General features: G+C 38.2%; 1 protein-coding gene across 5 annotated transcripts in view; it reads left to right on the top strand.

Annotated features, from left to right (window-relative positions):
- The window catches only part of LOC149787571 (protein deacetylase HDAC6-like), a 548,042-nt gene that overhangs the window by 103,966 nt on the left and 431,161 nt on the right, over positions 1-12,915 (top strand). For all 5 annotated transcript variants that reach the window (XM_089973728.1, XM_089973727.1, XM_089973729.1 and 2 more), the window contains exons 22-24: positions 50-121; positions 1,593-1,618; positions 3,461-3,565. In XM_089973728.1, the coding sequence (XP_089829854.1) occupies positions 50-121; positions 1,593-1,618; positions 3,461-3,565 (203 nt within the window). The remainder of the gene's footprint in view (positions 1-49; positions 122-1,592; positions 1,619-3,460; positions 3,566-12,915) is intronic.

The raw sequence follows: 12,915 nt of genomic DNA, 5'->3' as shown, positions 1-12,915 counted from the left end.
TGAATGGACATTATGATGAATAAATCCTGTATAATAATCTCTTTTTTAGGAAACATACTATTGTGCCTCCCTTGCTGTTGGCTGCACTTTGAATGTGGTAGATACCATCCTTTCAGGAAAGGTATGTATTGGATTATGATGGTGATGTTTGACAAACAAAGATTAGTTGGATATAGAATATTAATTTAAGTCTTGCTACTAAATGAAATGTTTTTAAAAATGTATGGCTTGTTAAAGAATAGTACATCATCATGAGAATTAGTCATATAAGAACGTTTTGTCCAGGTTAGTTTACGATTCACATCGTTATAATGGGCACTCCTTCCGCATAGGGGCAGCTACCAGTGCAGTTAAGGCTGGAATTCCAGACCATCTTATCCAAACCTTAGGTCAGTGGTCCTCTAATACATATTGTAGATATATTCAGGTGCACCCAGACAGAATTAACTTTGCACAGAGACAGATGTCACAGCATGTGCTTCACTAGTTGGTTCACGCTTGTGTCAATAAATGCAATATTTGTTTCTTTACTGTAGCATCCATTAGTGGACATAAGAATTCCTAACTGGCTATCTAATATGTATATCTAACATTTCTACATTTTTGCAGGCTTATCATTGCAATTCCAACATTATTTCATGCATTTTCAATTATTATTATCCGTATATATTCTAACATTTACTTTAAATTGTGGGCCTTCGTTACAATCACTCTGTCCTATGGTCACAGTGCTCCCTTCACTTCGTTTGGGTCATTGCCAAGTTTCAGGCATTCACAACTTTGCTTCTCAATTTGTGTCAGTACTTAAATATTGACTCAACTGTCCATATATACTTCCTAAGGTGCATGTATGGAGTATCGGCTGACATTTGTTATCATGGCATCCTCAGGATCAGACTTGTCGAGTTTCGGTTATCAGTGTCCCTATATACCTTGTATCAGCTCCTTGCAGTTCCACATACAGGTGTCAGACATTCTTCACAACCCTACAAACTCCCCCAAGTCTCTCTTCCTGAGTCATTCCAATAGAACAAACAATTCAGAGCTAGGCTGGTGCAGTGTGCTGTGACAGGACTTGCCCCCATTATGCCAAAGATTATTTTCTATGTAAAATTAAAGTGTCTGTTGAACCTAAGTATTGTGTGTTATTTAAATGGCTTGTTAAAGAATAGTACAATATCATCAGAATTAGTCATATAGTACTTGAAGAAGAGAGTTTCTCTTTCCAAAATTATGGTTCTTTATTGAATGAATGTAGAGGAGTTTTGTGAATTACAAGCCCAGGGTTGAAGTGGGAGATTGAGTTGGGGAGCAGAATGAAATACACATTATCAAAACACAAAAGTATCAAAGAAAGTCACATGAAACCTTTTGCTTGTGCATTTGAAAGGAGTTGATTTATAGACTTAGACTATTTTGGAATTCCCCCCAGTCATATATTTAGATAAAACGAAATGAACACTAACATCATTATCCCTAGAATATGGCTCTTTTATTATTCTGTACCCATTTTTACATCTATCTAAAACACACACACACACACACACACACACACACACACACACATATATATATATATATATTTATTTCAGGCTCTAAACGGTGTGGCCATTGTCAGGTAAGTGTATGTTATGTGTTTGGTCTGGTCCTTTAAGAAACAGCAGAAGGTGCAATGGATATTGCAGCAGTGATGTCCTACTGTCCATCCATCTGTAAACAAGGTGGTTTCTGCAGTATAACTTTAATTTGCAGTTATCTTTTTCTTAAGTTTTTTTTTTATGCCTTATCCATTACTATAGGCAGAAGACCATCATTTTTAGGGCAGCTGTGTCCAAGATCAAGTTACCAGATTTGGTGGAGCTGAAATTCTGTTTTCCTCTCTGCATGAAATATCAAGTTTCCTTGGCCTAATTCTCATCAAACTTCACAGGTAGATTACATTTGGGCTGGGAGTACTCCCTATTGATTATGAGCTCAGGAGGTGAAAGGTCAAGATCACAGAAGTTGACATTGCAATTTTATTTTATTAATTCTTGAGAAGTAAACTTTCTGTGAAAGGAGTTGATTTATAGACCTAGACTATTTTGGAATTCCCCCTTTGATCCAATTTTCATCAAATTTCATTCTAGGTCACCTGCACTTGGCATCTCGCTAGTGATTCTTGAGTCCAGAGGTCATTTTTCTCTTCCACATGATAAGTTTATTTTCTACATGATTCCCATGCCCAGTTTTTATTAACTTCATAGTTGCCTTACATTTGAGTAAGGGCAGCTCCCTATTGAGTCAGTAGTCAAATAAATCAAAGGTCAAGGTCACATTGGATTTGTGGAATTATGTAATTGCTTTGCATGGTCCAGGGATGAGCTATTTTCCTACTTTACTGTAAAGAAAGATGAGGGCAGGGGTGGTAGCACTGAAATCTGTCAGCCATGTTTTTGTTTACTTACTATATCCATAACTTTTTGAGGTAATTCATGAATTCTTTGAGGTATTTCCTGAACTCATTCAGGTGTATCCTGAATTCATTGAGGTACATCCTGAAGTCATTCAGGTACATCCTGAACTCATTCAGGTGTATCCTGAATTCATTGAGGTACATCCTGAACTCATTCAGGTGTATCCTGAATTCATTGAGGTACATCCTGAATTCATTGAGGTACATCCTGAAGTCATTGAGGTACATCCTGAAGTCATTAAGGTACTTCATGCAACTTTATATACTTCTCTACCATGATTAGTCATTGTATCTTATAAAAAATGAAAATGGAGTCTCTTTCATCAGCATTGTCCTCATTTTTAGCTCACCTCTATGTACTATTATACAGGGAATGGTGAAAATTGATGCATCATGATGAGTGATATAATCCCATCACAAAAGCAGGTCACTGTGACCCATACTTCATGCTTCACTCATTTTGGTTAAATGGTGTGTTTTAAGTTAATTTTTTATTCTAGAACAGACACTCAGTTGTAGAATACAGTGAGGTCTCCAAAGACAAGCTGCATTCTACATTTGTGCTTCAGTCTTCAGGGTCATGGGCACATGTTATATTTTAAGGTTTCAGTTGTTTCAGCTTTGAAGCTGTTAAAGGTAAATGGATGAAACTATGTATATACAACTGTCACTGTTGCATTCCATGTTTGTGGTCCTATCTCAAAAATCAAGGTTACAGGTGATTGTTTGAAATTGTCTGTTTTCTTTATATGTTAAAAGTTATTAGATGTACAGTGAAGATTCATACATTATACTGCTTTTGAGATTGTTATCATTCAGTATTGTTTGATATTTAAATATATTAAACAAGATAAAAAAAGATTATATACATCAGTACTTGGCATGCTTTGTTAAGTTTCTTTTTTACATAAAAAATGAATAGTATGAAATGCTGCAGCATGTTATAGCATTTATTTTATAACAACATGACACTAATTCATGTAAATATTATTTATAATGTTTCAGACCACCAGGTCACCATGCTGAGTGTGATTTATCCATGGGATTTTGCTTCTTTAACACAGTCGCCATAGCAGCCAGGTTTGCACAGAAGAAATACAACATAAAGAGGTAAATAGAAAGTTTATCAGACATGTAAACACTTTAAATATTTCTCAAACAACAGATAATTTTTGTTTGTATTTTTTAAATATAATTTTAACATAGCTTTAACAATTTTAGTCATATCGCTATGTCTGGAGTGTGGCAGTTTATAATGATGTCTAGTAGTGGAGCATCATGCTGGAGACATGTAGTATGATGTCTCACCCCGTCACATTATCCTGACACCAGGCTGACCAGTCCTAACACTAACCTCTTAATACTAAGTGCTAAGTGAGGCAGCTGCTAGTACCACTTTTATAAGTCTTTGGTATGACTTGTCCAGGGTTTGAACCCATGACCTCCCGCATCTGAGGCAGATGTTTTAACCACTTAGACTTTTGGAGCGGTCTAATAATTTCTGTGATTAAGGTATCAATACTCTGACAGGTAGCTGAGATTACTTTATTGTCTGTTATATTTTAAACACTTATTAATTAAGTCAACAAATAATTATAGATGAAAAAATGAATATCAATCAGTTTTCAAGGTAATTAAACAAATCATGTGGACCAAAATCATTTAACAAAATTATTGATAATTTTTATTGATTAATAGTGTATGAAAAATTACAAAAAATACAGTAGGCAATATAATGTTTTGCAAACAACATCTGTTTAAAATACATTATCAAGCCCCATTAGGTGCAAAGACGGTATGTACAAGTCAGACATGTTCATATTTTGTCCAGGAGTAAATCTGGCTCATGAGAACAATAAAAAGCCCTGTAATTTTTCTGTTGCCCATTTCAGGTTCTCAGCTTCTCTGGGCAAGCATAGTCATTCAGTACAAAGTATCTGTATATACACATTCCTTATCTGCAATAGATCTTGTTTGATTCATTACTATACATAATCTAAATTTCGGCCAATGTGGGTATGTGAGAAAGCTTGCCAGTAGCTTCTCGTGGGTTGGTAGTTCTTTCTGGGATTTTCCCGGGTTCTTCCTCTACCATTAATACTGGCTGCCATGTATAGCCATTTTTCAGCACATGATGTACATGTTGGTCAGTATTTTTTGTGCAGGAAGGTAATTATTTATTAGTTTAACTACCTTGTGATGTTGCTGGTGACACATTAGATAAAAGTGTCTGCCTATATTTCAGTCATTTATATGATTAGCTCTTCTATTTTTTCTAATGTCACCTGTATCACTCTCCCATCTCCGGTTAATTTTGTTAAATTTACCTATGCTGAATAAAGGGGAGTTCTTATACTAACCTCAGCATTGGCATCAGTGTCCACACTTATAAAAGTATATACACCGCTCCCTCGATAACTCGCGCCCACATAACTCGCGATCCCGCTTATAACGCAGTGTCCGTCTTGGTTCCCGATTTTTTCCAGAGAAAATGTTTTTAAAATATCTTTAAAATATGCTGAACATGAAAAAATTACGATAAGAATTGATAAATTAAACCTTGATACATTGCTTGTTTTATCATCGAAAATGGTGATTAATGCCCGTAAAAATATAATCCATATTTTGAAATTTGCAAGTTCTAAAGAAGAATTAATTTCAGAGATCTCGAAAGCGCTTAATTACGCGTATCTGGATGCCAATTTTTGAGCTGGGACGCAGAAAATCACTGAGGCGGGAGTCCTCTGTACGCATGTAATAGGTGCGCTTCAAAATTCAAAGATTTGCCGGTCCTGTTTCAGCCACCTGCTTTGTGGGAAAATGTGTTGATCAGTTAACTGTGCTGATATTTACGATGACAGAATTCAGTGACTGAAAGACTCTTTGATGTACTGTTGCCATTTTATAAGAGTACATTACACAAAAAAAAGAACATGATGCAACAGCTAGGCGGCTAGTTCAAAGCCTTTGACTAGTGGCCGAGCAAGAAAATGTACTGATATTTAGTGATTGAATTCAGAGGCAGAAAGACCCAGTTTTAAAATCCTAGCGAGACCTCTGTTTAAAGATATCATATATTATGTAAGTTTTTATGATAAATAGTTGTCAGTATACTGTAAATAAACAGTCTGGTGAAATAGCGATCAATGAAAACTTCTGGTATATGCTAACAGGTGGCAACAGAGAATGAAATAAACACCAATTAAACGTCTTCCTGTGTGAAAGTCACGTTCTAATCCTTTAATTCCGTTTCAGTGTAAACATTATAATCACAACATATTCTGTTCATTGAAAACATGAAAAGAGTCAATCGACCGTCACATCGAAACCCGTGAGTACTTCTGTGAGAACCTAATTACATGTACATGCCGGCTTTGTTTTGATCAACAACTTGGGGAAGTGTTTGTTGCATTAAAAAAAAAATCGATTACAAGAGACCTCGGGTGCTGGATTAAGGGTCTTGGAGCTGCCTTTGATGTAAAGCAAAACAGTAACAGAGACAACGACGATGATAGTGACTTAGAATGTTTCAGTGAAACTGATGTCATTAATGCCAAGGCTGTTTGGGAGAAATTCGTGCAGACTCATGGTCCTGAGATGGGCGTTACTCTTGATGATATGGAGGAGTGGATTTGTGCTGACAATGATTGCCCCACAGCCGAATACATGTCAGATGAAACTATAATTATTTCTATAGTGAACAAATTTGCCGCAGAAGACGATTCTAACTGGAGTAACACAAGTGTTGAAAGTGATGTAGACACAGATGTTGCACCCCCCACCCCTCTGCACAGGAAGCAATCAAATATTTTGATATTGCCATAAGGTGGCTGGAGACCCAAAATGTTGACTACGTAAAGCTCATGCAGTTGAGAAATCTGAGGGATTTTGCTCGGTGGCAGAGAAACCAAGGAGTAACACACACAAAAAAAAAATAACTGATTTTTTCAAAAAGTGAATTGATATTTGTCAAGCGTGGCACAAACGGCAAGTATTAACTTGTTCTAATTTATGTTGTTTTAAATTTGTAGACCAATTAAATATGTTAGTTCTGATTAACCCTTGCTTTTTTTTTTTGTTTTCCATTTTACTTCTATCACATTAAAATCTATTTATCTATCTATCGTTCAATCGAAACTGTTTCTCGAAAAGAGTCAATCTTTTGTATATAAAAATACATCTAATTTGGATCAAACAATAAAACTAGAATGTATCCTATTCAACATAAAAATTAGTAACATAGTACACAATGTGTGAAGTGGTACACATGTTAAGCGAACGGAAACCACGTGGAATGTTTTCAGTGATCGCCTCAATATACTGTAATTTATCCTGAAATTAATGTTGTCCTATGAGGAAATAATAAAGTACACCGTTATGAAGAGACATTTATTAACATTTAATCTCAGAACGATTAGAAAGTGAGTATTCAACAGTATAATCCGCCTACCCTCCACCTCTTATTTCTTCGTTATGTCGTCAATCACTTTATTGGTTTTGGGCTTATTTGATAGGTCCCTCGATAACTCGCACCTCACTTATAGTGCGGTCGATGTTTCTGGACCCCGATGTATGTGAGTTATCGAGGGAGTGGTGTACATATACACAGCCTTAATACGTCTCAGCAATAGTGGGTTTCTACTCCATGGGGAATTGGCTGAGGGGTCTAATTTTGTACTTGTACATTCTTAAGTTTTCATTTAGCTCAGATCTTGGGATCGCATATACATACATTTTTATGTGGATTAATTAAACTGAGAAAGTGGTCTATCTTATGTTACACTCACATCAGAAAAGTAGGTAACTGACTCATATTTCACACTTCACTGACCTGGGTTTAGTTTTAGCTCATCTGGCCATAAGGGCTAGGGAGCTTATGGTATGGCCCTGTGTCCATCATGCGTATGCCCATCATCAGTTGCTTGTTAGTGTTCTGGAGTCCATATTTCTGATCCTATTTCAATTTGGACTTATCAAACTTTTGGACTAATATTGAGCAAGAGTAAAGAGGTGATTTTGTACCAGATTGATTAACCTTGTAACCTTTCTAAAGATTTTGGAAAGATTCGATAAAAACTCCATGCATGTTACATCTCTCCCTCGATAACTTGTACACAATGGCATCTCAAAACACCAACTGCAGTATAAGCGAGGGCACAAATGAACAAAGAACTTCAGAAAATTTAAGAAGGGGATGCTGTTCTTGATTTTCCATGCACTAAGTACTCTTTTCGCTTGCTTATGTTGCCGTCATTAATCTTATTTTTGATAAACCACTGAATAATGACTTTAATTATGTCATCTACATTATTCAAATGAGATGCCTGACACAACATTGTTACCACTAGCTCTTCCACAGGTTTGATTTCCACGCCTTTTAACCATTTCTTATTATCCTTTACAAAGCAAAAGACATTAAAATAAACATGATAATGCAAAGCAGGACTAATTTTAATTGATTATAGCAATACAACAAACAGCAGCAGGGAGGGCGAATCCTACAAAATACTTTTCCGAAATACCCCTTCCACGGAAACTATTCCCGATAGAGGGCTTATTTCGACGAAATAACACTTTTATTCAGAAAACGAGACAAAAAAAAATGTCCTTGAAAATGCTTTGTATTTCCGCTGATATAACGCGAGTTACTTCAATAAATCCGACTCGTATCCGACATAATTTCCACGGTGAGGTATCATCGAAAAATCAGGTGTAGTTTGCGCCCCCCTGCTGCTCTACGAAGTCGAAGATTTCAAAGGAAAAACATTTTTATGTTAACCATACAATGTATCAAGTCCAATACGGTATCTTGTTCTGGGATCGTGTAAATTTATTGTCACAAATCCATGCGGGGGAATTAAATCATGGACAAATAAATAATGGCAAATATCGGAGAAGCACTCACAACTAGATTGGCACGACAACGACTAGCCGCGATTAAAAAATTTATTCCGGTCCATGATTCCGTTAAAGAAAAATTACGAGCAAGACAAGAAGCGCGAGTTGAGTTTGCAACATCTGCGGAGGAATTATTTAAGCCTATTACAGCAGCTACTGGTGAAGTTAAAACTGCAATTATAGGAAAACCTGATCCTGCTGACCCTACCAAAACAAAACGAGGGTTACTTCAAGCAATAGAAGAACTTAAACAGCAAGAGGCAAATGCAGGTGTTGTAGTTGATCCAGGTGCCGCCGGAGTAGTGACAGTTGCTAAGAAAACGTTTATTGATAAATTTACCGAAGATGGTATTACTGAAATAAAAAATATTCCGCTTACTAACGTAGATGAGCTTAGGAAATTTTCTACTTGGATTGTCGTAAATTATCCTAACCGGCAGGATTTTCTAAAACCAGGAGCTGACTTGGGTATGACCCAGGGTGAGTGGCGGGATTATGTTTATAAAGTAAACCGAGACATTCCTCGAATATCTAGCACTGATGATACCTATAATTTTATAAAAACGGGTGTAATTGGGGTTAATAAAAAATTAAGAGACCAACGAAGGGAAGAGGTCAAGAAAAGGCAGGAAGAACTACAACAAAAAAGGGAAGATGCTAAACAAAAAAAGCAAGCAAAAATACAACAAAAACAACAAAAACAACAAAAAAAGCAGACAGTTGCTTCAAGAATACAAACACCACAACAAAGTCTACTAAAAATAGAAACGAGAGAACCAAGTGGATACGAGGATTCGTTAGAGATAGATTTCCCCCAACGACCTGGGACGCCGATGCCTCCTAAGTCGCCGACATTAGCTCCTGGCGGTATATCATGGAATATTTCACAACCAAAATCGGGAAGTGGATACACCGGCTATGGTTATCACGGCGGTGCTATCTGCCCTGATAATATCATCAATGACGTATCACGGCTAGAAGTTCTCATCGGAGGAAGACGTGCCGGAAACAACTCTCCGGAAATTATAAATGAAGCCGCAAATATCTGTCAGAGGCTATTTCAGCGTGGCATCATGGATATCGGCATCTACCGGGGGCTCATTGATGAACTCGCAGACGGTTACCACAGCGACTAGCAAATTTAGTTAGAGAAACAATAATTAAATAAAATGATCGTGCACAATTCTCAACCTAGACACGCTAGTGTGTTACCAGTCCGCGTAGTGAACTCGCGATTACCAGTCTACAGAGCAACCTACGGAGATGGTCTCGGTGATACAGTTACTAGTTTGTTTTCAAGAATAGCCCCTAAGGCATTACCGATTGCAAAACAATTGTCGATGAAAGCTATTGATGTTGTCAAGGATAAAGCCCTTGGATCTGTTGGTGATCTCGCCGGGAAGGCATTCGCGTCAATCAAAGGACAGACTGTCACGGTTAATTCGCAGATCAAAAAAACCACCACCGGTGAAACTGGCCAGTACTGAACTTATGCCCGCGGACGTCAGTAAAGTAATAAATCAGGCTGCCAATCAAAAACTTGCAGAGCTTGTAACCCAAACACCCGAACAAATAAATACAAGCCTGATATCAGGAAGCGGATTTCGTTTTAGACGACAATAATTTTATATAAAATGTTCAAACGTGTATCTGATCCCGCGTTCGACATGGACGCACCAACACTCAAAGACGAATCCGTACGCGATTATCAGTATTATTCTTACGAGGCACGAACACCTGATCAACGGGGTCGAATTGAGTTGCAAGTCCAAGACACAAGTAGATATTTCTTGCCCGCGGAAGCATTTCTTGAAGTCGAAGGTATTATTTTGAAAAATGATGATACCAACTACGACATTAATACCCGAGTTGGGTTTGTTAATAATGGCATCATGGCGCTATTTAGAAATGCTTCATATAGCATTGATGGGAGGGAGATTGAAACAATTCAGGATAATGTTGACGTTGCTACAACTATTCTTGGATTAGCACGATATTCAGATGATTACACTAGATCAGCTGGCCCAACAATGATGTTCGCTAAGGATAATAGTCAATTTCCCGATCAAAGAAACGTTATTATAGGTCCTGTAAGAGCAGTAGGAGGAGCAGCAGATACAACCGCAGTAATATCAACAAATCCTGATTATAATCTTGGATTTTCTACGCGTAAATTAATGCTAACAGGAGATCGCAGAGATTTTTCCTGCGCAATTCCGCTGTCTCACATTTTTGGGTTTTGCAGAAATGTCCGAAAGGTTATTTTTGGAGCCAAGCATTCAGTTGTACTCACCCGAAAAGGTGACGACAATGACGCTCTCTGGCATCAAGTAGCTGATACAATTGCTAACACGACAGCACTTAACGGTAAAGTAGTATTATCAAAACTTGCACTGTGGATGCCAGTGATGTCCCCGTCGCTCGCTGAAGAACAACGATTACTTTCTTTTATGGACCAAGGCGGCAAATCATTAATATCATGGTTAACAACAACAACAGATTCTGCTCAAGGTTCTGGCGTTGGACAGTTTACTTGGCATATATCATCACAACAGGGAATATCAGCGCCGCGTCACATTTTTATTGCACTTCAAAATAACAGCCGAGTTGGTGAACAAACAAGAAATCACATGATATTTGATAATCTTGGAGTCACTAATGTTTCGCTGCGGATAAACGGTCATCAAGAACCATCCGAAGACATAACCATAAATTTTAGGAATAATCAAGTTGCTCGTGCATATCATCGTTTAATGACATTTATGGGTCGCGATCAGAATGTCGACACTGGTCTGCAAATATCACAGTTGGATTTTACAACGTTGTATCCCATTTACTACTTTTCACTCGAGCATATGGATTTGGCTAAACAAACTGTTGTTGATATTTACTTTCGAGCTAACGTCGCTGTGTTTCCACCTGAAATCATTGGTGCAAACGAGGCCGCAGGTCCCCCTGTTGTTCCAACTAGAATGGCAGGCCCTGCTGGTTTTAGAGCTGTCGCGGTTATACTTTCCGATAAAGCAATGCTACTTGAAGGTGTTGGCGGACGAATGAGAGTTATTGACGCTCCCGTAGAAAACATGTAGTTTTCGAAAACATGTAACAATTAGATTAGTTTCTGAAATATAATGTCATACAGTCACGTTAATGTCACCTTGACTTCCGGTCAAACGAAGAAATTGCAATCAAAGAACGCAAGCACGTGCGGGACATCAATAACACTAAAACGAGATCAACTTGTTGGTGGTCCAGACAAGTTGTCGTTGACTAATACTCAGATTAAACATTTTAATAAGGCACTAACAGCAAAAACCGGTGTCCGACTTAATTTCTCTGCTGCAGCTATCAAGGACATGACTAAAACCGGTGGAATATTTCCTCTTCTCGCAGCAATACCGGCGTTGATTGCCGCGGCAGCACCAGCCGTAGCAAAGGCAGCAGCACTTGGTGCAGTTGGAACCGCAGCTGGAATGGCACTAAAGAAAGCAACCGGACACGGATACAAGAAAAAAAAGGGGAGATCCGCTCGCGGATCAGGGCTAAGACTACCAGGAACTCCCGCATCATGGTATCCAAAAAATTTCTAACGCCGAAACATAAAGTGTCCCCGATGTTGAAGCTTCCAGCGTCCAATTTTGATTTACTCGATGCTGTTAAAAAATTACGTATAAAACATTTCAGAGGAGTATTTATGCGAGATCAATTACCGACGCGGCCGAATAATCCAGAAACTGGCATTATCAATCTCGACAACAAAGATGGTCCGGGAACTCACTGGGTTGCTTACGCGATCGATCCACGTGGAATTATCTATTTTGATTCGTACGGTTTAGCACCGCCAGTTGAGTTTCTCAAGTATGTCCGCGGAGTGCCTCGCACTCTCAACAGCAGATTCTCCAAGAAATCCTTCGGATTTCCAATTCCAGTGTGGCAGTCGACGTTACCAACACAAACATTAATTGATCCGCCCATTTGTGGGAACGAGGTTTTAAATGTTCTTGATGCAATCTCAAGAAATCCATCAACGTCTCCTCATAAAGTAGTGTATGAATATACCGCATCGAGAAACGCTAGCGTTTCCAATGCTAGGCATTTTCATGCTCGCATTTGAAAAACAGCAATAAGAATAATGGTGGATATTTACGGAAGACCTTTCACAAGAAAAGTCAAACCTGGCACGGATGTTGATCTCTCAAAATATGCGACCCGAGATGAAGTCGATAATCTTTTGAATATAGCTGGAGTTGACCCAGATGAAGTTGCTATTTTTCAGGACAAGCAGGGAAAACTAAGAACGAGCAACATTAAGTTCAATGATATAATTCGCAGAGTTCTTGGAGCTACCAAGGATAACTTCGTTGCATTTAGTGATGGCGGCCGCATCAAGGACTCGAACATATCAATCGCAAGCATCAAAGACAGTATTGATAAAGGTGTTGATAAATGTGTGAAAAAAACCGGCGACGTAATGACCGGCGAACTCAGCATGAACGGCAACAAAATAACCGTTCTAAAAAATCCGGAAGGTCTCGAAGATGCCGCAAATAAACAATACGTCG

This window comes from Sinohyriopsis cumingii, chromosome 11 (assembly GCF_028554795.1).
Source record: "Sinohyriopsis cumingii isolate HCF-2022 chromosome 11, ASM2855479v2, whole genome shotgun sequence".
In the NCBI taxonomy this organism is placed as follows: Eukaryota; Metazoa; Mollusca; class Bivalvia; order Unionida; family Unionidae; genus Sinohyriopsis; species Sinohyriopsis cumingii.
This window is presented reverse-complemented; position numbering and strand designations above follow the sequence as displayed.